This window comes from Myotis myotis, unplaced genomic scaffold (genome assembly GCF_014108235.1).
Source record: "Myotis myotis isolate mMyoMyo1 unplaced genomic scaffold, mMyoMyo1.p scaffold_m19_p_12, whole genome shotgun sequence".
NCBI classification, from domain to species: domain Eukaryota; kingdom Metazoa; phylum Chordata; class Mammalia; order Chiroptera; family Vespertilionidae; genus Myotis; species Myotis myotis.
In genome coordinates this window covers 22660790-22684796 of record NW_023416316.1, presented here as the reverse complement: position 1 = coordinate 22684796, position 24007 = coordinate 22660790, and the positions used below count along the sequence as shown (strand labels likewise).

Genomic DNA, 24007 nt, shown 5'->3' with positions numbered 1-24007 from the left:
TACCAACTCTGTTGTTAACTATACCAGGATGCCTGCATAATAAAAAAAGAAAAAAAAAAAAAGAAGAAGAAGTCTGAACTCCCCAGCAGCTAAAACAAAGAAGGAAAGAACACTTGAGAACAAAACTGATCTGTGGAGTTCTCTTTTTTTAAAAATATGTCTTTATTGATTTTACAGAGAGGAAGGGAGAGCGGTAGATAGATGCAAACATTGATGAGAGAATCCCCACCAGGGACTGAGCCCGCAACCAGGGCACATGCCTTGATTGGGAATCGAACCGGTGACCTCTGGTTCATGGGTTGACCCTCAACCACTGAGCCACACCAGGCAGACTGGAGTTCTCCTTAAGAGACAAAATACTTCCCAGGATGAAGGTAGGAAAACAGGGTTCAAGTGTAACCAAACCAGTGATAGTAACCTACCCAGAAAAAAAAACCACTACTGTGACAACAAAGTGGTCAGCAAAAACAGATGAATGGGGCAAAAGTGGCCCCATTTTCTGAACCATTGAAAATTCAGAGAGAACCAGGGCCGGTGGGCTCAAAGGGAATCAGGGAATTCAAGCTCATTTAATGGGTTTCAATTTTGGCATGAAAAGAATCTGTAGGGAAAAAAATCTTTCACAGCATCTCCTCAGATTGCCACTATTTAAGTGAAACCAGGTTTAAAAAAACCCAATTCTATTGCTTCCATTGTGAGCAGCAGTGGAGGGTTATAGAAAAGGAAGGGGCTTTATGGGAGAGCTTAATTTAAGGGGAAAGTGAATGAATGGGATGGAGGAGATTGACCTGGACACGGAGGGTGTCTACACCACCTCAGTTCTCTTGGTAACGTGTCACTGTCGGTCTGACTTGGAGCTCTGGATTCTCCCACTACTGGGAATTCTGACGGTTGGGAGCATCAGAGCAAGACGCCCGCGTCACTCACCTGACTGGTGTGGAGCCAGTACTGCAGCCTCGACTTGTTCTTGATTCGTGGTAGCAGCAGCCTGTACACAATGTGCTCACCAATGGCTGTCAAGATGGACAGACCCAACCCGGCGCAGAGCAGCACGAAGAGCCCAGAGAAGTGCTTGATGCCCATCTGCAAAGTCTGGGGCAGAAGAGAAAGGAGAGGCCATGGGTGTGATGCTCCATTTGCACCCACACTTGTTCGTTCGTGGATGCAGATTCTTTTTCTCCTAGACCCTGAGGATGCAGAGTCTGTGCCCCCTGCGTGCCCTGTGGACCCCATTTTCATTGCACTGTGAAAGCAGTCCAGCCAGGATGGAGCGCAGGTCCTAGGGTCCCACTCACACATAGTCCTGTTGTATGAATGGCCCTGGACTTGTGCAGGGGTCCTGAGTCCGGACCATGCTACAGCTTCTACAGAGGGAGGGAGGGAGAGTCCGAGAGATGAAACAACTTGATATATTAAAACAGTGAATAGTTATCAAGAAAAGAACCTCTCTCAGGGACGTGGAGTGAATAGGTTTCAGGGGAAAAGATGATGAATTCAAAAATTTTGAAATTTAGCTCTGGCAGGAAACACGGAGATCAACTAATTCCATGTACTAATTTTACAGATGCGGAGAAGTGAGATAAATTGAGCCAGATCCCCAAATTAGTCAGCCACGGAGGAGAAATTGAAGCCACCTAATGCTTGCTGATTGCTTACTCTTTTGCCCGGAGATAGGTATTATAACTGCAATATATAATTGAGGAAACTGAGGTCCCTGCAGGTTTTAGGTGGCAGAATTGGTCTGCAGGTCCAAGTTTGTTTTGCTCCGAAGCCTGGGCTCTGCTGCCGATACAGTAACCACAGTGACAGTAACTACATGTGGCAGCACTTGGCTAAGCGATTTACATGTGCTACCTAAGAGGACCCTCCCGAGTTCTCTACGAAACAGGTATTATTCAGTCACTGACATCGATGGCAAGAGTCAGTCACGCAGAAGGATGGACCTTGGATAGGCTGAGTGCCTACTGCGTGCCAGGCACTCTTCCAAGTCCCACAGGAGGAGACAGGACGGTTTTGTCCTTGCCTTTAATCAGCCTGAGTCTGGGGAGGAAGCAAACCTGTATACCGTGATACCTGACTCACACCCCCTGGGCTCTGTGGAGAAGCTGACTCAGGAGGTAAGATTTAGAGTAGGAGAGGCAGACGGGGAGGCTCGGCTGGAAAAGTACCCGTTCTAAGCTTATGGTGGTGGGAACAAAAAAGAAAAGGCGTAACCTTCTGGCACAGTGATGTAACAGGGGTTGTGAAAGGGACTGTAACTTAGGGGTAGGGTGCAAGAGGCATGTGTCGTGAGGGAGGGCAAGCCCTGGGATGCCTGGGTGTCAGCCCTTTGCTGGAGGCTTTTGGTCGTCATCGTCATCATCATCATCATCATCATCATCATCAATATTTACTTAACACTTAATATGTGGAAGGCACAGTTCTGATCTCTTTATCAGTGCAGCAACTTGTTTAATATTCATAACGACCTATCAGGTGGGTCCTGTTATCTCCATCTTATAGGCAAGGAAATTTAGGAACAAACGAGTGAAGTAACTTGTTCAAGGTCGCAGAAGTAGGAAAGGTTAGAGCTGGGGTTTGAACCCAGGCAGTCTGGCTCCAGAGCCTACACTCTTTTTTTTAAAAAAGTTTTTATCGCCCAACCAGTTTGGCTCAGTGGATAGAGCATCGGCCTGCGGACTGAAAGGTCCCAGGTTCGATTCTGGTCAAGGGCATGTACCTTGGTTGCAGGTACACCCCCAGTAGGGGGTGTGCAGGAGGCAGCTGATCAATGTTTCTAACTCTCTATCCCTCTCCCTTCCTCTCTGTAAAAAATCAATAAAATATACTTAAAAAAAATAAAAAGTTTTTATTGATTTTTCGAGAGAGAGAAAGGGAGAGATAGAAACATCAACATCAACCTGCTGCCTCCTGCACGCCCCTTACTGGGGATCGAGCTCAAAACTCGGGCATGTGCCCTGACCTGGAGTCGAACCAGCAACTTCTGGGTGCATGGGACAACACTCCACCAGTGGGCCACACCAGCCGGCCAGAGCCTACCCTCTTAAACAACTCGTTTGACTGGTGTGGGTGAGCCTCCCATCCTCTTGCAGAGATTTCCCTTTCTTTCATTTTCCCACCTCCACTCCCAGTCCAGGAGAAACTGCCAGCCAGGCACGGCTCAGGCATGGCGAGGCGTCCTGGGTATTCCAGGAAGTGTATCTAGGGGGCAGCGTTCAGGGGCAGAGCTGGGGGACCTCAGGCTTTGGTGGAGCCTGGGCCACAGATCTGGTTTCCTCCATGACGCTAGTTCAGGCTGTGGCTCAGGCTCTAAGGTCGCTGGGGAACTAATGACTACAGGTGAGCAGGGACATAGCAGGTCCAGGTCCAGGGGGCTGAGACACAGGCAGGAAGAGTGGGTCGACCACCCGAGGATGCCAGCGGAAGCCAGCCCTAGGGAGAGGAATGCTGGGCCCCAGTAGGGCTTTGTGAGGAGGCATACGGGGCCCGAGGGCTACACAGGTACTGGAGCTTTCCTGGGACGTCTCTCTACAGGTGGTGTCCATTGTATCACTTCATCTCTGGAAAGTACATGCAAATGTGTTTGGAAATAGCTTTTGGCCTGCACCTGTCGTAATGGACACAGGAACTAGCCATCACAGAAGGACTCAGTGTGCTATTACTGCTACGGATGAAGAGCAAACTGCGGCAGTTCACTTTGGACTTGAACATCATCAACCATTCAGCAAAACACTGAACAGACTGGCACTGCTTTCTGAGAAGGCGCTGCCAAGACGAAGAAGAGAAGTGGAACACACAGAGTCATCTCGCCTTTAAACACACGGCTTCCCTCTGTGTGTCCTTGTGCAGCCAACAGTCTCGTTTTCCTCTTACCACCTCAGTAACAAAGAGGCTGTTTCAGCTTATTTTATACCTCTCTCCCTTCAAATTTCTGTTGTTTACACCCACACACTAATGGACAAACACAAGTGGTTACTTTTTAAAACTGGGCATCTAATATAGAGATTAACGACCTAACCCACCATCACACGGCTAACGAATGGGGAGCCAGGCTGTGGAGCCAGGTCTGTCTGTGGCCAAAGCCCACACTGCCTTTCAAACGAACACCATTGACAGATCCCTGGCCATCTGAGCTCTGTCTATTCCCCCTAACAACTCGCAGACATTTTTATTCAAAACTCACCGTCGGAATTGAAAACCCGCAGGAACCTGCCTGTGAGCGCCACTGGAAATGTTTACAGTGTGTCGGAGCCTGAGTGTGCGATGCACAGCTGCAGCTGCAGTTCGGCCGCTCGTCCCCCAGGACCAGGGTGAGCGCGCTGTACTTTTCCAGCCGAGCCTCTCCTTCTGCCTCTCTTACTCTTCGTGCACCTCCCCCCTCCTCCCCCGCCGCCACCATCCCAGGAGAACTTGTTTTCAAATAAGGTGGGACCTACTCAACTTGACATATATCACTGGTCGGAGGAAGGAGGAGGAGAGGAGCAATGAATATTCAATGTCAGATCTTTAAAATAAAGTTCAGTGATGTAGACAAAATGATGATTGCAGTTGTGACATGAGAAGAAACATCACATTCAGAGACACAGTAACAGCCCAGCCTCATGCTGTCGAGAGCTGCATAATGAGAGCGAAGAACTGCAAACTAAAGTGTGTTTTTTATTTTCTTCATTGTTTCACCTACAGCTTCAGCTGATCACTCAGAGTCCACACTCCCAAGGGCCGAGGACAGAAGACTGTCCCAGGATTCAGCCAGGGACAGATCTCAGTCATTGATGGCTCCCCTCTGTCCTTCCAAGCTCACTCTGGCCCACCCAATCTCACTGAACTGTTTTATCAATAAGTAACCATTCCCCAAATTGCAATGGGTGGGGCTACCAGATCAGATGCTGCAACTGTTTTGACTTTGGGTGTACCACAGCCACTGTTAACAGCCATTCCCAGTGTTGCCGGTGATGCCCCAGTCACGGGTGCTCACTCCTCCAATAACCCTGCTCTATAATTAGCCCTGTTGTCCTGTTTTCAATATTCTCCTTTGTGTTTTTCCAATTAGCGAGGCTAGTTTTGAATGCTTGTTTTCCCCGCCTCCTTTTGTCTGAATCATATTTATATCGTTTGCCCAATTACGCATTTCAGAAAAGTTTGAAAAAAAGCTATTAACCCCTTTCCAAACATATTGATGTTTCTCCATTTTTAAATTTCCCTGTTAGCTTTTATTATTGGACAGTGGTTTGAAATGTGATACAGCTGTGTTTGTGTTATGTGAACTCTTCTGTTGTTGCAGTCGTTAAAAAAATACCATTTGTTGGGATAAATGTTTTATGACCAGTTGTTTTATTTTTGAAAAGAATGACCGTGCCAGTCCACCTAGAGCTCCTGTCCTGAAGAGTGGAGCACGTTAGTTTCTCCAGGGGGGAAATTTCAGCCCACGCTTCAGAGGTAATTTATCCAAGAAAAGGCCACCCCACCCTGGTAATTTTGATTTTTAAGAAATCTTCCGATTTTTGAAGATTTTGGCAAATAAAATATTTGTGAGGATAAACACCAGGTAAAACTAACAGTGCAACAATTTATTTGTGGGTCAGATTTAGCCTCTGAGCTGTTAGATTGAATCTGTTGATTTATATGGCTTTATTGCTGCTAGTGTCCTTTCAATGTTATGGTGTTTCATTTGAAAAAGACCTCTCCTTTTCAAGTCATGCAAAATAGATAGAACAAGGTAGCCAGAATAACTACCTACTCTACATGCTAACAGAGAGGATCAAAAGCATAAGGGGAGAATGGAGTTTGTAATTAAAAAAAAGAAAATTCCTCAAAGGTTTTTCCTTGAGAATTCTTCTAAAGCATGATAAACTTAGAGGATAAACCAACTGCTCTGGGTCCATATTTTGTTCTGTGTTTCAAAAGAAGTGTCTAGTGGTTTGGGGATTGCAACATATGGTAGAGAGCAGACACAGGCGGTTAATACAGGATTCATGAGGACATATTGTTACTGATCTCTATAGACTCAAAGGATGCTGGCTGCTGTTAGCAGTTTAATCTAAATACTGTCACTATTTTTTAAGATGCGATGAAGGCGGAAGATGATTTAAGACTGCCTTGCCAATATGTGTGTGTGTTTTTTTTTTTCAATGCATACCAAAGAGGTGGGACCTCCTTGACAAGCTGTTCACCTCTTTTGAGAAAACTGAGGCTTGAATTCAGTAATAAGACTATCAGAAATAATTTGAGGTAGTAAATACAGGCATCACCAAAATAGGAGACAATGCAGTGAGTCGGGAAAAGCTCTGCATTTGGGCCCAGAAAGGCTGGTTCAAGTCCTTGCTTTGCCACTAACCAGCTGAGAGACCCTGGAGAAGATTCTAGATCTCTCTACAGCATCATCTGTAAAACTGAGAGATGGCACTCACCTCACAGTGTTGCTCTGAGGATTAAATGATACAACAAATGTAACTATCTTGGACAGTGGTTCAGTGAATGTTAACTACTTATTCCACCCCCCACTGCCCCCCAAAAAATTGTACAGACTTTGTTGGCAACCAGCAACAGGCCTTCCTTCCCCAAAAGCCACATCAAGCCAGATCTTCCCAGTTGCTGAAGCTAGACACAGCTTCTCAGTTCAAGGTTCGTGCCACACAGCCTTGGGTAACCATAGTAAGTAGATGGATCGAGCTATTGGTTTAATTCCAGCCACTCTAGAGCTGAAATACTTCTCCTCCTCCTATTAAATGTGAAAATGCAATCCACATGTTTCAAACCCTTGGTCATAATTTTAAAATGTCCGTATTTTACTGTGCACATTGCAGAGTATATAAATAATGTCTCTTTTAGAGGTTATCCTGGCCGGCATTACATACGTTCAGGGATTTCTAGATGCATCCTGAGGGGGCTGCGGCCTGGGAAAGGGAAAGATGGTTTCTGTTGCCCACGGAATTGATTAAAAGGTGCTCAGGCAAGAGAAATATATGCATCCCTGTTGCTACAATGGGACATTAAACATCTGTCAAAGACACCTGAACACCACAAGGAAATGAAAACTGTTCACCGGACACTGGATGTGTACAGATATTTCCCATATATAAATCCGTGAGCCCTGGCTGGGTAGCTCAGTTGGTTAGATTGTTACCTAATAAGCCAAGGTTGCCAGTTTGATCCCCAGTCAGGGCACAGACAAGAATCAACCAATGGACCTGGTTGGTGTTGCTCAGTAGTTAGAGCCTTGGCTCTTAAGGGTCTTGGGTTTGATTTCCCAAGTTCGATCCCCAGTTTGGTCAGGGCGCGTGCAGGAGGCAACCAATTGATGTGTCTCTCTCACATTGATGTTTCTTCCTCTCTCTCTCTCTCTCTCTCTCTCTCTCTCTCTCTCTCTCTCTTTCTCTCTCTCTTCCCCTCCCCCTCCCCCCCCCTCCTCCTCCTCCTCTTCCTCCTCCCTCTCTCCTTTCCACTCTCTGTAAAGATCAATGGAAAAAATATCCTCAGGTGAGAATGAACAACAACAACGAATTGACCAATGAATGCATAAATAAGTGGAACAACAAATTAATCTCTCTCTCAAATCAATAAAAAAGAAGTCAGTAAGTGAAAATTAAAAAAAACAAAGTAAAGGCAAAGATATATTTATATATACACATATATATTTCTTCTTCTTCTTTAAAATATACTTTTATTGATTTCAAAGAGAGGAAGGGAGAGGGAGAGAGAAAATAATGCACTGCCTCCTGCACGCCCCCTACTGGGCAGAGAGCCCACACCCCCAGCATGAGCCCTGATGCGAACGGAACTGGTGACCTCCTGGTGCAGGGGACGACGCTCAACCAACGGAACCACACTGGCTGGGCTTTTTTCCTTATTTATTTTTTTAAAACTTTTAAAGTTCATCTCCACTCTTTATAGTTTGGTCTCCAAATCAAAACAAAGACAAAGACATTTATAAACGCCATTTCCTCCTCTTTCTCCACCAGGTTCCTTCAGGTGGCCCCCCCAAATCACGGTGAGAAGAATTATTAACGACACCGAGTTGGTTATGAGGTTGGTGTCAGAAAAGGCGGCTTTACAAAGAGAAATACTTCCAAGGGCTTCTTGAGCTGACCTTGAAAGAGATAGCGACGTCAAGGTCACCGCTGGGTGGCGCTCTTCCCCAAGGCTCACACCTGCACCACCAGCTGCTTGTGGACCTCCAGGTCCCCCACCGCGGCTTTGAACTCCTCGAAGGAGATTCTCCCGTCGCCGTCCGTGTCCAGGAGGATGATGGTTTTGTCCACGATCTGCTGCAGCTCCCGGTCCTGCAAGTTGTTCCCCACCATCATCTTCAGCACCTGGAAGAGCTCCCCGTTGGAAATGTAGCCGTCCCTATCCATGTCGTAGATGCTGAAAGCGAACCGCAGCTTCTGCTCCTCGTCCCCCCGGACGCTTAACCGGGAGGTCCCCATGATGAACTCCTCGAAGTCCACCTTGCCGTCGCCGTCGGCGTCGAAGACCTCGAACACTCGCTGCGCCAACGGGTTGTTCCACAGGTCGGGCAGGGACAGGAGCTCGTCCGCGCTCAGGGCGCCCGAGGAGTCCACGTCCAGCTTCCTGAACCTCTTGCCCAGCCTCTTAATCTCCTCGTGGTCAAAGCGGGAGCCCATCTCCTCGGGGCAGCTGGCCTCATTCCCCATCGTGGGCGCCAGGCCGGCTCGCAGCGGGGCGGGGGCGGTGGGCGCCCGGCTCCTGCGGGGACCGTTGCGCCGAGGGAGGGTGGGGGGTTGGGGGGAGGGGGGTGGCTCCCGGGATTCCACCCCCCAGACCAGGGAATAGGCGGCACTGGGGGCGGGGCGGGACGGGGCGAGGAGGGGCTGGCGAGAGCGGAGGGAGTGGAGGAGAGGAGACGGGCGGGAGGGGGCGCCTGCGGGGTGGAGGAGGTGGTGAGACGGAAGGGGAAGAGGCTGAGAGCGGGGCTGCCCTCCCCTCCTCCTGCTCTCCGCCCCTAGTAGGTTTCCCGATCACCCCGTCCTCCGGCTATTACCTCATTTCCTTACCTCCTCACTTTCCCTTCTTTCCTTGCACAATAAGCTGCGAGGGGCAGGGGCTGCGTTGGTGCCATCACCGCAGCGGCCCGGGACAGTGCCTGGCGTACAGCGTGCCCTCCGTGAATGTGTGCCCATGGCAGTGAACTGCAGCCAAGGGCTCCTCTGCTTCCTTATTTCACAGGCCTCGTGTAAGGGTGTAAGGACCAGGTGAGGTAACACCACACCGGGATGCTAGTGCGTATTCCCCAGTTCTCCGACAGGTAAGCCAGGACGGACAGCCTTTGGGTGCCGCGGGCCTTGGCCCGTTTCAGGACCCGGGGTCCAGGGTCTTCCTAAGAGACTGCTCACACAGCACACACTCCTGCGGATCGCCGGCAGGGGGCATCGCGCTCCTGGGATTGCACGCAATGCTGGATCCCGGGCCTTTTTCAAGACAAGTTCCCAGGAGCAGAGTCTCCATCACCCTATTTCTTTGCATCCATGTCTCATGCACAGTCCCCGTCTCTGCTGGATGGTGCCCGGTGGCCGCCCCGCAGAGCACCGTGTGCCCAGGCAGCCTTTTGCGTGTGTTGAGAGTCATGGTGGCTCTTGGCCATCTCACTCTCCCCTACTTCGCTTGAACTGACCTGTCCTTTTACTAGTTGAAGATTAGTATCACCCGCCCTCGCATTCCTTCCCCCTTTAGGAGCACATCAGGTGCTCCCACTGCACACGAAATCAGTTTGGTTCAGGAACAACACACGGACTCACTCGGGGGAGCCCCAGGCCACAAAATCAATGTGAAGGGGGCAAAAATTCCCTCATTAAAAAAATGCTGGCATGTTCTCTGTGCATCAGTTCAGCTAAAACATCACCTACAGGCAACCATGCTGAAACTGGCACACGGCCACAGGGTACCTCACCCCTGGATCCAGACAGTTTAACGGAAAAGGAGAGATTTGGAGGCTCAAATATTTGATAACGGAATTATTATCCCAACTGGCTGAATTAACTAGATCTGAAAGAGGCATGATAAGATAGAAAGACTCAGCATCAAACCTTACCTGGCAAAGTTGCTTCAGTTTTCCATCTGTAAAATCCAGCCAGTAATAGATTTTGTACACGTGTGTGAGGATTATAGCTGATGTTAGCCAACGTGATAAATCATTATCATTATTGCTATTATTACTAATCTTATTATTATTTACCCTGCTGGTGGGGAAAGAATACTTGGCAAACTGGGCACTTACATGCATGTTATGTCCCTGGAATGAACACCCCCCATATACCGTTTACAGTAGGCCATCCATGGCTCTAAGCATTTTACCAGCGTTACCTTTGGCTCCTCCAGTCCAGCATTCTTTGGGACTGACTACAGACTTTCCACTGCAGGCTTGAGGAATCCAGTGACCAATCTCACTGGCCCATCAGCCACTCTTACGGAACCCTCACTGACTTTCTCCAGAGTTAGCACCTCGATCGATGGTCATCATTTATAAAGGAGTGGTCAGCGTGGACACTTTTAGTAAGCGTATTCCTCTAGGAGGGTGTGTTGGTAGGAGGTATCAAGAGGGTAGCAGAGGGAGCACAGGAATTAAACAGACCCTCCCCAGGCTCTACTCTGCCTCTATTAGCTGTGAGCTCTTAGAGGAGCTAGTACTGTCCCAGCCTCAGTGCCCTCATCTGTCAAAGGTGATAATAATTACACCCGCTTTATCTACTGCATGTGGCTATTGTAAGAGTGAGGTGAGGGAGTGCATATAGAAATATGATGTAAGAGGAGAAATATTATCTCAAGAGTTAACTAATTTAACGAGGGAATAGACAATCTTGGGAAGACGGTACCGTTTCACTGAATGTGTGCAACCAGACTTGCTTTACTCCTGCCTCACAGAGGATGTGATGTGATGTCGGATCTGACATCATAACGTGAGGCTGAGCTCTGTTATTCCCCATTTCATAAGCTTCGTATTAGTTCAGCATTGTTACAGGGCTCAAGGCCTCGTTTCAATTTTTCTCTGGCGATTAATCTTAGTCATTTCTATGGAAAACAGTTTTTGTTACTCTTTTAGCTCAAAACTGTACTGTGGAGGCATCTGGAGAGTTGGACATTCACTGTAGTGACTAAATTAAAAGGGTTGACAGAGTGCTTTGGAAGAAATCAGGAGCCTGATGGTCCTTCCATTTCAGCAAGTTATTCTTTTCTTCCTCAAGAGTTTTCAGATGAAGAATTATGAGATGATTATGTGCAAAAATAAGACCAATAGAAATGTAAGTGATGAGACCTGAGGCTTATAAAGGCCATTCTGGGAGCTTTACAGGGAACCTGGACCTTTAGCTGGAATGGAAGCCCTCCCCTTTCTGATATTTTGTGACATCTCGCATCATGGCCACTAGATGGCAATCTTCACACACTTTCATGCTTTGTTTACTTCAAGCTTGGAATCTCCAGAGCCTGGAGGCAACTACTTAGCCCAGGGAATAATCAGGGAGGAGACCTGTTTCCTGTGATGGATCACCCATAGATTTCAGTGTAAGGAAAGAAAAAAAAAAAAAAAGGAAGACTCTCACAATAGTCCTAATCAGTCTGGCCACTGTTCACACCTTTTAGTTGCATAGTAAATAAATAACATTCATAAATGTTCATGAGCTCACTGAATTTAACCAGAGGAAAAGCAAGAACTATTGACAGTATAATTTATGCCCCCAGCATCTCTGGTGTATAAAAGAGGAGACCCTTATTCCATGAGATCTGTTTACTTGGTCATTAGCCAAGGTGACGGGGCACTTGCTGGAATTAGTTTTCATTGTATCAGAATTCAAACTTAGTAACCAGAGAGCAACAAAGAAGCCGCCCTAGCCTTGTGATGATATGGGGTGAGAGGAAAACACCAGGAGAATTGTCCTTCGGTCTCCAGTCTGTCTACCCAGCAACCTGACCTGAAATACCCTCCATCACACTTAAAGTAAACAGTATTGCTTTTTCTTTCAAGATCTGTTTAAAGTGAATGGCTTGTATAAGCCATCTTGTTTGCTCACTCAAACCTCAAAGCTGAGTTGGAAGAAAGGAATAACATGATACTATAAAAGCTGGTTAATCAACATATGACAGGATAAAGAAGATGTGGAACATATATACAATGGAATACTACTCAGCCGTAAGAAAAGATGAAATACTGCCACTTGCAACAACATAGATGGGTCTTTAGAATATAATAAGTGAAATCAGAAAAAAAAAAGCTAAGAACCATATGATTTCACTCAAATGTGGGGTATGAAACAGAAAGCAACAAATAAACAAGAAAAACAAACAAAAACAGATAGATACATACAACAGTGTGGTGGTTACCAGAGGGAAGGCGGTAGGAGGTAGTTAAGGGGGTAAAATATATGGCGACGGAAGAAGATTTGACTCTGGGTGGTGGGCACACAATGCAATATACAAAGTATGTATCATAGAATTGTACACTTGAAACCTATATAATCTAATCAACCAATGACACCCCCATAATTTAATAAAAAACAAAAGTAAAAGCAAGAAAAAAAAAGCTGATTAATCCAGCACTTTGCATGAAGAAAATGCCAGAATCATGTATTTCTCAAGTCCTGCCAAAAAAGTTTTCAGTTGTATAACATATATAAGTCATAAAAAAGTTTATGTTGGAATTCTGAGATGCTTATAATTATAAAATGCGCCTGCTTTTTTGCAGTTGGGTCCCTGAGGGAGGGTGCACCAACTGTAATTTCTTGTATGTGCTTATTTACCAAATATGTTTTTCTCCTATGTGCACAGCTCTATACTCAGGGAAGAAGAAGGAAACATTTGTTCAGCTAAGTATACTCCACAAACCAGCTCATTAAATATACTTCACTATTTACAAGTAGACTCTATTAATAATAGTTTTGGGGTTAGGACGGGAAGTTTTCGAAGCTGCATGGCTTGCAAAGACACATAATGATGGAGACAGGAGTCAAACCCCAGTGTGTCCACTCCCAGAGCAGAAATTCTTGCCGTTATTCCAGACGGCTTTCCATACGGAGCCTAGAAAGGATGTCCCCGGTCTTGCGGAGGTAGGAGGGGCTGCAAGGCAGAACGCAGGAAAAGCGACAGGCCTGTCATTTACTTCTGCTTCTAGCTGTGGCTGCAGAACAGCTGAGCTAGGGAAGGGGGCCAACTGTAACTTTTGAATCCCCAAGGAGGGCACCAGTAAGAGGGCGTGGAGTCCTGTCCATCTGGGGCCAAATGGCATTGCTTATAATTCCATTCTTCAATGTCTTGCTCACACTCCAGCTGGAGGGTTCTTCCTCTACAAACTCTACCTCCTCCAGGTAGCCTTCGCTGACTCCTTGATTTCCCATGAGTGAATCATGGGCTTGCCTGTGTCCCAGTTCTACGCTGTAGCTTCTGCTGCTGCTGCCCCTGTGGTGGTGTGGCCGAGGGGGTTTGCCCACAGGTCTGCCTGTATCTCTCCCTGCGTGTGAGCTCTGTATTCATCTCTCCATAGGCTGCACCGGGTGCACGGAGGGCACGCAGAAGTTCAATGTTTCCCGACGGATGGATGGATGAATTTGTTCTGGGAGCAGAGTACAAGAAGATGAGGCTTTTCTGAGATTGGTTTCCCTTTCTTCGGTGCAATTCCGCTCCACATCCTAAAAGGACACGTGAACAGCTCTGTGCTTCTTGAGGTTTCCAGAAGGGACTACCTGGACAGGTTCCGTGTGACCCCCCGCTTGGCTTAAACATTAAACTTAATTACGTAGGCTATTCCAAGGGAGGCACTCAGCTGTCAAGGTGGCTCTCGGCATACACGGGTTTTCAATTTAGAGCAATCTACAGTCATTAACTTTCCTCGCCTCTCCGTACGTTTCAGCAGGTTGAATAGCAGTGACATTTTAAATTGAAAAAGAAAGGGATAGGGATGAGGGGGGAGGGGGAGGGGGCAGGGAGCTACTGAGACGTGACCTAGTTGTCAAGAGCAGAAAAGACTGCGGTAAAACTCACCCCTCGCTCACCCCCGTACTATTCCCTTTGGGTTTTAAAAAATAAACTGGACAGAAAATTGACCGACATTGAAGCTTCTTGATGTGGCTGTGTGATTTCTTTGGCTTTCAATGTATAGTTGACTAACCCTTCCTTCGCCCCTGCCGCTCAAATCAACAGAGGGAAGAATGGATCTGCCATGAGAAAAGTCTGTTTTCTAAGGGAACAACATTAACAGGTTTCAAATGTGCATATAGATGCACATTTTGGTAGTCTGGGGCCATGGTCAGGGATGGAGGCCGGGTAGTTCACTGTCCCCCGTGTCCCAGGATCTGTATCTCCTAGGTAGGTCAGGGTTCCTCGAAAATGAACCCCCTTGAGAACCACGGCATTCTCTAACCTGGACTGCTGCACGCTCAGTCTTAAGGTGAAGTGAGCTTAGGAGAGCTTAGGTGATTTGCCCAAGGTCACTCAGTGGGCCATGGTAGGGTCAGGATGGAGACATGTACCACCCATTCAGCACTACTCCACGTCCGGCACCTTTATGTACATTATCCCTTATGCTATGTCAGAAACCTCAAATAGCTCTACCTACAGTTTGCAGAAGAGGAAGCTCAGAGAGGTTCAGTAATTTTTGTTCATGGTGTTTTCATGCACCTTTTTGAGGTGGATATATATATATATATATATATATATATATATTTAAAAATATATTTTATTGATTTCTTTACAGAGAGGAAGGGAGAGGGATGGAGAGTTAGAAACATCATCAGCTGCCTCTTGCACACCCCCTACGAGGATGTGCCTGCAACCAAGGTACATGCCCTTGACCAGAATCGAACCTGGAACCCTTTAGTCCGCAGGCCAATGCTCTATCCACTGAGCCAAACCGGTTAGGGCTGATGTGGATATTTTGACACCATGGTTATGTTTACATTTGTTCCTCTACAGCAGTTGTTCTCAACCTTCCTAATGCCACGACCCTTTAATACAGCTCCTCATGTTGTGGTGACCCCCAACCATAACATTTTCGTTGCTACTTCATAACTGTAATTTTGCTACTGTTATGAATCGTAATGTAAATATCTGATATGCAGGATGTATTTTCATTGTTACAAATTGAACATAATTAAAGCACAGTGATTAATCACAAAAAAATATGTAATTATATATGTGTTTTCTGATGGTCTTAGGCGACACTTGTGAAAGGGTCGTTCAACCCCCAAAGGGGTCTTGACCCACAGGTTGAGAACTGCTGCTCTACAGGCTCCTGAAAACACACAATTTAAACTTAGGCTTTTAAAAAGTTACTTAATAGCGTCCTTAACAGACATCTTCAGCCCTGCCCTGTGGCCCGTCCCTTACTGGAAGTTCAGGATTGGGGAGGTCAAGGATGGGAAGGGTCAAGAGTGCATTAAAGGTCAGGTAGAGGTTGGCAGCTAGAAATGGGGTGAGGTCAGGGAGGAAGGAAGTTCAGGGATGGGGGGAGGGTCAAGTTGAAGGTGAGGTCAAGGATGGAATGGGGCAAAGTTTCCTGCAGTGCACTTGCCTTGATCATAACGAACCCTGGAAAGTGTGATGATTTACTTTTCGACTGTTTCAAACGTTACTGCTCCTTTTTCCTACCCCATGCAATCGAACTCCCTGGATTCCAAGGATAGAGCTCCTTTCACTGCAACCTTTGACCTCTTGCTTAGTGAGTATTTGTTTCCCTCAGCACTCAGTAACAACATGAACCCCCTGGATTCAGAGACAGAAAACCTTGTAACAACCCAGCAAGATATGAATTAAACTGGGGCGCCGAGGGGCTACGTAAATTTCCCAGCGATAGAAAGCTGCCTGGCCCTCGTAGTCATGGAAGAGCCAGGGTGGTCTGACTCCCAAGACCAGGGTCGTTTCAGTGGACCTGGTCCGACTTCTCTCTCCTTCCAGCACAAGGCCTGGCCTCTGCCTGCAGGTGGACCCTCTGTCTGCAGGTGGGGGAGCTGCATTCTCAGATGGTTAGGCTGTAGTACTTTCTTCTAACTGGCCCAGCCCCACCTCCATCTGCCACAAGGGGCATGTGGACATTCTCTTGCCCTGCCCTCCCCCAGCCCCCAATCCACTCCTCACCTTTCCCCATCCTGCTTTATGCCCTGGAAAGGTCTCCTATGGACCCCACAGATGGCTGCCTTGATTTAAGGCAGTGGAGGGAGATGGGAACATGAAGGAGACTGATGTCAGGTATTTACTCCCTGGCCCTCTCGTCCAGGTCACTGGGGTTTTCCCTAACCAGGGGCGCCAGCTCCGGTAGAAAGCCCCCTCTGTTCCCCACTGGGTTCTAGGAATGGCGCTCCCCGTTGTCCCCCCTTGAGCCTGGGCGTGGTAATGGCTCCTTCACGGTACCTGCCCTGGGAGACTGCACTCTTTCGGTTGGTTTCCTTAAACTGTATCTTTGCAAATGGTTTCTGGAGAACTCTACTCAGACTGTTTGAGTGTGATATTTATTTTGTGCCAAGATCACGTTCCCTCTTCCCTTTTTACTATTCCCAGTTGGTTAAAGATACGTTATTCAGCCCATTACTTACAGTAGACTTTAGAAAAGAGGTGTCGTCGTGTATCTTAATAATTCCTTGAAGAATCTGGGGAGTTGGCTAAACTGTGATCTGCTGACTTCCCTTTCCTGATTTGTAAATAACGGATTTTACAAGACATTACCTGGAGCTCTTAAATTCACTCAGTGACTTGAAAAAAAATTAAAATTTTTTTTTGTTCCGAGGCAAAGGAAATGAAGGACATGTAAAGCCTGCCATATGCTTTCCCCGTGGAATTGATCTACGATGAGTCTACTGTGGGCAGAGGCACGGTTGTGCGGGGAGGGTTGTGAGGAAACATCTAAGGGCAATTTAAAATTCCGCTCTGAAAACTGCCGGAGTCTGGTCTGCAGAATTGGACTTGCAATTTCCTAGGTGACTCTGGGGAGGAGATAAAGCCCTGGAATTTGGAAAAAATGAGTTTTTCCTCCAGAGAAACCGCCGCTAGACAGTTCTGGGGTTGCTGAGAAATGAGAGGGGAATAGATCAAGGTTCTCACAAGGGACCAGGTATTAATGTCCAACTGCCAAAAGTGTTTCTCATGTCTTATTACTAGGTGACCATATAATTCCTTAGCTGAACTAGGATACTGTTTTTGGAGTGAAAGGGTGTTAATTACTCTGTGGCAATAGACATAGACTTGGACATGGAATTGGAAGGCAAGGTCAGAAATAAACAGCCCGGCCGGTGTGGCTCAGTGGTTGAGTGTCGATTATGAACTGGGAGGTCACGGTTCGATGCACATGCCTGAGTTGCAGTTGCAAACGTTACTGCTCAAGCCCCCAACTGGGGCATATGCGCTGACCAGGAATCAGTCCCAGTGTGGGGTGTGCAGGAGGCAGCCAGTCAGTGATTCTCTCTCATCAGTCATGTTTTTATCTCTTTCTCCCTCTCCCTTCCTCTCTGAAATCAATAAAAAAAAAAAATAGGTATTTTAAAAAGAAATAAACAGAGAAACATCTTCCTCAAGAGGACCTGTTAGGTAAGATGCCCTCCAGAACATACCTGCTTCTGCTGCCCTGTGGCCTGCACCCCTTCCCTGACCCCCAGGGGAAGGAGGTGGAACATGTTCATTTAATGACTATTTTATTTATTCTGCACAAGAGCCACTGAGGAGATGAAGAAGCTGAGACTAAGGTGGGTTAGGGACTTGCCCAGATAAGTTGATGGTAGAGGCAGGCCTCAAATATGTCTTGTCTGATTTCAAAATAAGTCCTGGTTTCTTACACTAATACAGCCCAGCAGTGCATGATATTTGAGGTTAAAAGAATAGCAAACAAAGCATTGCCAGGCATGCTTCCTTCTTCTGACCTTTTCCGGGAGAAAGCTTAAAAAAAGAGGCAGCAAACAGGTGGAGACTCGTGGAAGTTCAATCCATGAGCTGAAGATTGGCTTCATTTCATTCCATTCCATCTTTAGGTTCGGTGACATCCTGAAATTCTGTCTTGGGTTGTTCCAGACAATGTGCCACAAGGATATGTACTGTTGTTTAAATGCACACAGGTGAGTGTTATTAAAAGCAGTTTGTTATTGCCTAGGCCAGGATCTGCCATAGTGCAGACCACCATCCCTGAGAAAGAAGAGCTCCATGTGTGTTCATAATATCCCCCGAGGCTGAGGCTGGGCCTCCTAGCTCTACACACACGAATGTCATCAGAATCTTCTTTACTTTGTATATGTATAACTGATTTCAGAGAGGAATGGAGAAGGAGAGATAGAAACATCAATGATGAGAGAGAATCCTTGATTGGCTGCCTCCTGCATGCCCCCTACCGGAGATCAAGCCCTCAACTGGGGAATATGCACTGACCAGGAATCGAACCATGACCTTCTGGTTCATAAGTTGATGCTCAACCACTGAGCCACACCGGCTGGGCTGAAGTTCTTTATTTCTGTCTCTGAAGTTCCGACTAAGGATATACCTCTTTTCCATTCTCCTCTTTCCTACACTTCTCTCTCCCTTCTAAATTCAGCTGACCTGGAAAGCGGGACCAGAGTTGTCTCAACAATAACTTGATGGTTATGCAGAAACTGAGATTCAGAATGGCCGAGTAACATGTCCAGTATCACATAGCTAGAAAGGTTCAAACCTAGAACTATTTACAGTTGTTCAGATGGATAATAATATAGTAATCTATATACATAAAAAGCCAGTGACCGTAACACCGTAAGGACCGCAACGACTGGTCACTATCATGCTCACTGTGGCCAGCGAACCGGCCCGATCAGGGGGTGCGGCCGGCCAGCCAACCTCCCGCAGCCCCAACCCCTAGCCGACCCACTCCTGATGGTACTCTCCCACCCTGATCAAGGGCGAGGCCGGCTGGCCAAACATCCCCTCTAACCCCCTGCCCTTTCCCCCAGCCAGCCCCACCTCTGATTGGCCCACCCCACCACGATAGGCCTGCAGCCCCTTCTCCCAAGCTGGCCCCACCCCCAATGGGCCCCCACCACCCTGATCGGCCCACAGCCCCTCCCCATGGCCGGCCCCACCCCACATCGGACCCCCAACCCCGATCAGGGGCAGGGCTGGCTGGCCAACCACCCATGATCCCTCCCCCAGACTGTTGGTCCCCAGTCGGCACCCCCCACCCCATTTGGGGGCAGGGCCGGCTGGCCCACCACCCCTCCCCATGGTCGGCCCCGCCCCCAATTGGCCTCCCAACACCAATCGGGGGTGGGGCCCGCTGGCCCAGATTGGGGTAGGCTGGCTGGCAAACCTCCCACCATCTCCTCCTTCTACAGGCCCAGCCTTGATCTGCCCTGATTGGGGCGGGGCTGGCCAGGCCCCACCCATGTACTAATTCGTGCACTGGGCCTCTAGTTAATAAATAATAATACAAGAATAAACTCTGTGGTTTGCATATCACAACTGTAAACCAGGATGCTATAAAGGGAAACCACAGTCACTGTATCTAGGTTGGGAGGGCTCTTCAGGATGATCAAACCCAAATACCTCACTGTGTGTGTATGTATGTGTGTGTGTATATATATACATATACACTGGCTGGAAGTGGGCCAGTTGAGAGAGAGAAGCAACTTTCCCATCCACAGAGCCGGTGCAGAAGTAATGGGTTGTCAATTTAGCATCCACTCTCTTGTCTTCTCCTTCCTAAAGGAGTTCTGCTTTTGTTTAGGTCTTCACTCTGATCCGTGTGAGTGTGTTTCAAGAGAAGCGGTCGCATCACCAAACCCAGGGGGTGAGTCACAGTTGGTAAGTTATCATGGGGATCCCATTACTCTCACCATGGATTGGTTTAGACATGAGCTGATGACACAATATTGGCCAATGAAATATGAGGAAGTTTACTGGCTGCAGAAACCAGAGAAGCCAGCCCTTTGAACACCCTAGTCATTTGAAAAACCCCAGCCCTTTGAAAACTCCCAACCCTTTGCATACCCTCAGGCTTTTGCAACTCTCAGCCAATATTACCTGTAAACTGCCCATTTTGCATACCCATTCTTTTTTATTTTTTAAATTCCTTATTGTTGAAAGTATTACATATATCTCCTTTTCCCCCCATTAACCTCTCCACGCCCACTCCCGCCCCCCCAGCACAGGCCCTCATTCCCCTGTCTGTGTCCATTGGTTATGCTTATATGCACGCATTCAAGTCCTTTGGTTGATCTCTTATCCTCCCCCCGCCCCCACCTTCCTTCTCAGGTTGGATGGTCTGTTCAAATTGCAGCTGGCTTATGGTGGGGGAGGGGAGAGCAGATTTTTGTGGATGACCTGCTGTTCTCCCATACTGCCAGCATTATTCCCTGTATGTCTCTACACATGGCCTTGTAAGGATTTAGGGGCCACCCAATTCAGTATCGCCTCATCTTATCCTATACTAGTGGCCCGGTGCATGAAATTCATGCACATTAAAAGGGAATTAATTAGAGGAAACATTTTAATATTGCTATTTGCCCTTTCTCTATAATAGAAGTATCAGAGATGAAAGAAAATTAGTAAAATGTATATGAAAATTTTTATCCTATCAGAGTCTGGGGTGCACCATGGGACCCAGAGTGAAGTCCTCATCCACCTGCATGCTCTTCGAAATCGCGCCGAGACCCAGACCTGGCCAGCCCCACCCCCATTGGGTGAGATCCAGACCCAGCTGGCCCCACCCCGGTCAAGCCCCGCCAGGTGGGGGACGCAGCCTCAGGTCCCCCGGCACACCCTCAGGTCCCCCAGCCTGGCACTGAGGCGAGGGGTACCGCCTGAGGTCCCCCGTCAAGCCCCGCAGGGCAGGGGTGGGGCTTGAGGTCCCCTGTTAAGCCCTGCCAGGTGGGGGGGGTGCAGCCTGACGTCCTCTGTCAAGCCCCGCTGGTGGGGGTTGTGGCCTCAGGTACCCCCCACCTGGCCTGCTGCTATGCAGCCTCAGGTCCCTGCTGATTGCTTGTTACGGCTCGTTACAGGAACCCCCACCTCTGCTGTGGGCATAGCCATCTAATGACGGTGTTATAGTGTGAGGGTCAATTTGCATATTACCTATTTATTATATAGGATAATAAAGAGCTAATATGCTAAATAGACTGGATGGTAGAATGACCTTCCTGAACGACCAGTGGGCGGGGGGGGGGGGGGGGGGAAGTGGGGCCGCAGGGCTGGAAGGCAGCCGGGGCTGCAAGGGCCGAGGCAGCCGGGCCTGTGAGGGCCGAGCTCCTTGCACAAATTTCATGCATTGGGCCTCTAGTCTTAAAGAATTACCTCCGAAAAAACTCTATTTCCAAATAAGGTCACATTCTGAAGTTCTGGGTAGACGTTAACTTTGTGGGGGACATTATTCAACCTAACATACTACCAATATCACACTTGCTTTATGTTCTGACCTTTTGCTTCCCAACGTCTTCTCATATATATTGTTTGGTTTCTCTGGTTCATTTATTCCACATTTACTTACTGAGTGCCTACTATGAAGCAGGCATTGAGAACAGAACAGTAAACAACATGTTTGCCCCTTGAGGTCCTATAATCTAAATGAAGGAGAACTACACTAATATAATAACTGATTAAATACACGTGAATGAATAATAAAATTTAAACGAGGCTAAGGGCTATGAAATAATGTGAGAGATGAGATATAAAGGGAGATATGATTCAGATCGAATCAGGAGCAATGGCAGGCTCTGCAGAAGGGAGATTTCAGCTGGGAGTTTATAATGAGAAGGCATCAGCTGGGTAAGTGTCAGGGGGAAGAGTGTTTAAGGAGGAGGAGGCAACAGCATGTGCAGAGACCCGAAGGCAGGGAAGCCACTGGGGTATCTCTCCCTAAAATGACTCCAGTGGTGGGGCTGTAATGATCTGAGAGGAAGTGGCATGAGATGAGGCTGAAGACTGAGGCAGGGCCGCATCCCACAGGGCACTGCAGGCCATGCCCAGTACTTTAGATTGTTCCCTAATTAGCATGAGGCCATTGCAGGCTCCTAAGCAGAACCGTGATCTACCATGTGGAGAACTAACTGAAGAAAGGCGGGGATGAAAACAGAGAGACCAGTGGGGAGACTTTTACAGTGGCCCAGGTGAGGGACAATGGCTTGGAGACTAAAGTGATGACCGTGGAGATGGCAACAAATGGGCATATTTGGGGCATATTTGATAGAAAGAAGAGATGTGGCTTGCTGATGGATATAGAGGGTGAGACGTGGGAGGCATTAAGGACACCTGCCAGCTTATGGAAGCAGTAACGGATGGACAGAGGTACCATTGCCAAGGTGTGACGCACGGGAGGAAGAGCACAGTTAGGCAGGAAGATCAAGGATTCGGCTTTTGACAAGTTAAATATGAGATGCTTATAGAATAGTCACGTGGGGATGTCAAATAGGAAATCAGATACATGGTTCTGGAACTCAGGAGAAGAGTCTGTGTGGAAATACATAGTTGGGCGTCATTGGTAAATACAAGCTGTTTGAAGCCATTATCGTTGGCTTTAGATTTTTTTTTTCTTCTTCTTCTTTTAAATGTCAGGCTGACCTTGTGCTGGTTTATTTGGCTTCTTTTTTAAATGCCTCAGCTCTCGGGGCTCTTGGTTCACCTTTTAGTTTCCTATCTTAATCATCCAATTTCTGGCTCACTTTGCAGGTTTCTTTATAATTACATCGTAAAGGCAGAGCATTGCCATGAAAGCAGGTTCTGATTATCTGTATGCCGTGGGCAAATCACTTAAGATCTCTGGGTATTCGTTTCACATCTATAAAAGGGAATTGGTTGTTTTCAGTTAAAAAAAAAAACCCAACACCTATTCTTCAAGGTAAAGCTGTACAAAGCGTTAACGTTATCCGCAGTTTTCCCTTACCTCGGTGACAGCAAAACTCCTCTTGCCACAGGGAACCACCTTGTACCACTTGTCGTGCAGCACATCCATAAACCCGTGGGACTTGTATTGACTGATCAGCTCAGATATGTTGGAGGTCAGTGGAGAGTTGGGTGGGAGCCCGATGCCATATCCTAGGAGAAAAGATAGTCTCAGATTGAGTTTTTCACGGAGAGGCTTCTAAGAGGTTGCTACTACACTCGTGTGATATGGCCATTAGGCCTGGTAACAAGGGTAGGGTGAACCATCACCATCTTGCCTTCAAAGGACTCAAAAGGTACCTAAGGTATGACTACCTTCGAACTGCTGCCCCTCAGAGTAGATGAGTCTGGAAAGGAGAGGAATGGGCTGTGCATAGTATACAGGTGGCACATTGTATCCCAATGCCTCTGCGCTTCCTTTCAAGATATTTCCTGGAAGCCATCGTTGAGGTCTTAAGCAGGGCTAGGATCCCCTATCTGCCTCTGCTAGAGCCCTTCCTCTAGACCAGGGGTGGGGACGTCTGCCCTGAAGGCTGTATAAGGCCCGCAAAATCATTTGGCCTGGCCCTGCCATGGCATCAGGGGTGAGTTAATTAAGTGTTTGACTAAATATAGCAGGCTAATTTTCAAGCTGTTAATTTTGTATGACCGAGGAATGATGTTATAAATATCCAAATGGCCTTGGGTAGAAAAAAGGTTCCCCATCCCTGCTCTAGACCTGAAGTACACACAAGTGGGTTGTAATTATAATCTGGTTTATGACATAGTCTCATCATTGGTCATGCTTGACCCTCTTTTACTTTTATCTTGTTTATTTTTAAATAATAAGACCATGAAACATATGCTGTAGCATAACTAAAATATCAATAACAACTTATAATTAACTTCAACGATTAAAAAAATGAATCTGGTAATGCCAAGTGTGGGAGAGGACAGATCAGTAAGATTACTTACACATTGTTCATGGTCATGCAAACTGATATGACCCCTTTGGAAAACAGTTTGATATTTCAAGTACTCATTAAATTTTGTATAGGTGAACGTTTATATACTCTAAGACCAGCAGTTTTAAGTACATTCTCAAAAAAGTCTTCCACAAACACACCAGGAGATATGCTATGAGAGTCACTGTTCACAATAGCAAAAACTGCAAACAACCCAAAGGTGCTTTGACAAGAGGAAG

At 47.2% G+C, this 24007-nt stretch overlaps 2 protein-coding genes across 2 annotated transcripts in view; both read right to left on the bottom strand.

Moving 5' to 3' along the window:
- The window catches only part of GRIN3A (glutamate ionotropic receptor NMDA type subunit 3A), a 136375-nt gene that overhangs the window by 9218 nt on the left and 103150 nt on the right, over positions 1–24007 (bottom strand). Inside the window, exons 6-7 of the mRNA XM_036330165.1 lie at positions 22826–22977; positions 928–1092 (exon numbers count right to left, since the gene is read on the bottom strand). Coding sequence (XP_036186058.1) covers positions 928–1092; positions 22826–22977 — 317 coding nt within the window. The remainder of the gene's footprint in view (positions 1–927; positions 1093–22825; positions 22978–24007) is intronic.
- On the bottom strand, positions 7835–8656 carry PPP3R2 (protein phosphatase 3 regulatory subunit B, beta). The gene has a single exon (XM_036330166.1). The coding sequence runs from the start codon at positions 8652–8654 to the stop codon at positions 8142–8144; it is 513 nt and encodes a 170-aa protein (XP_036186059.1). The 5' UTR covers positions 8655–8656; the 3' UTR covers positions 7835–8141.

Coding starts and splice junctions, on each gene's coding strand:
- PPP3R2 (XM_036330166.1), bottom strand. CDS start 8,654: ATGGGGAATGAGGCCAGCTGCCCCGAGGAGATGGGCTCCCGCTTTGAC.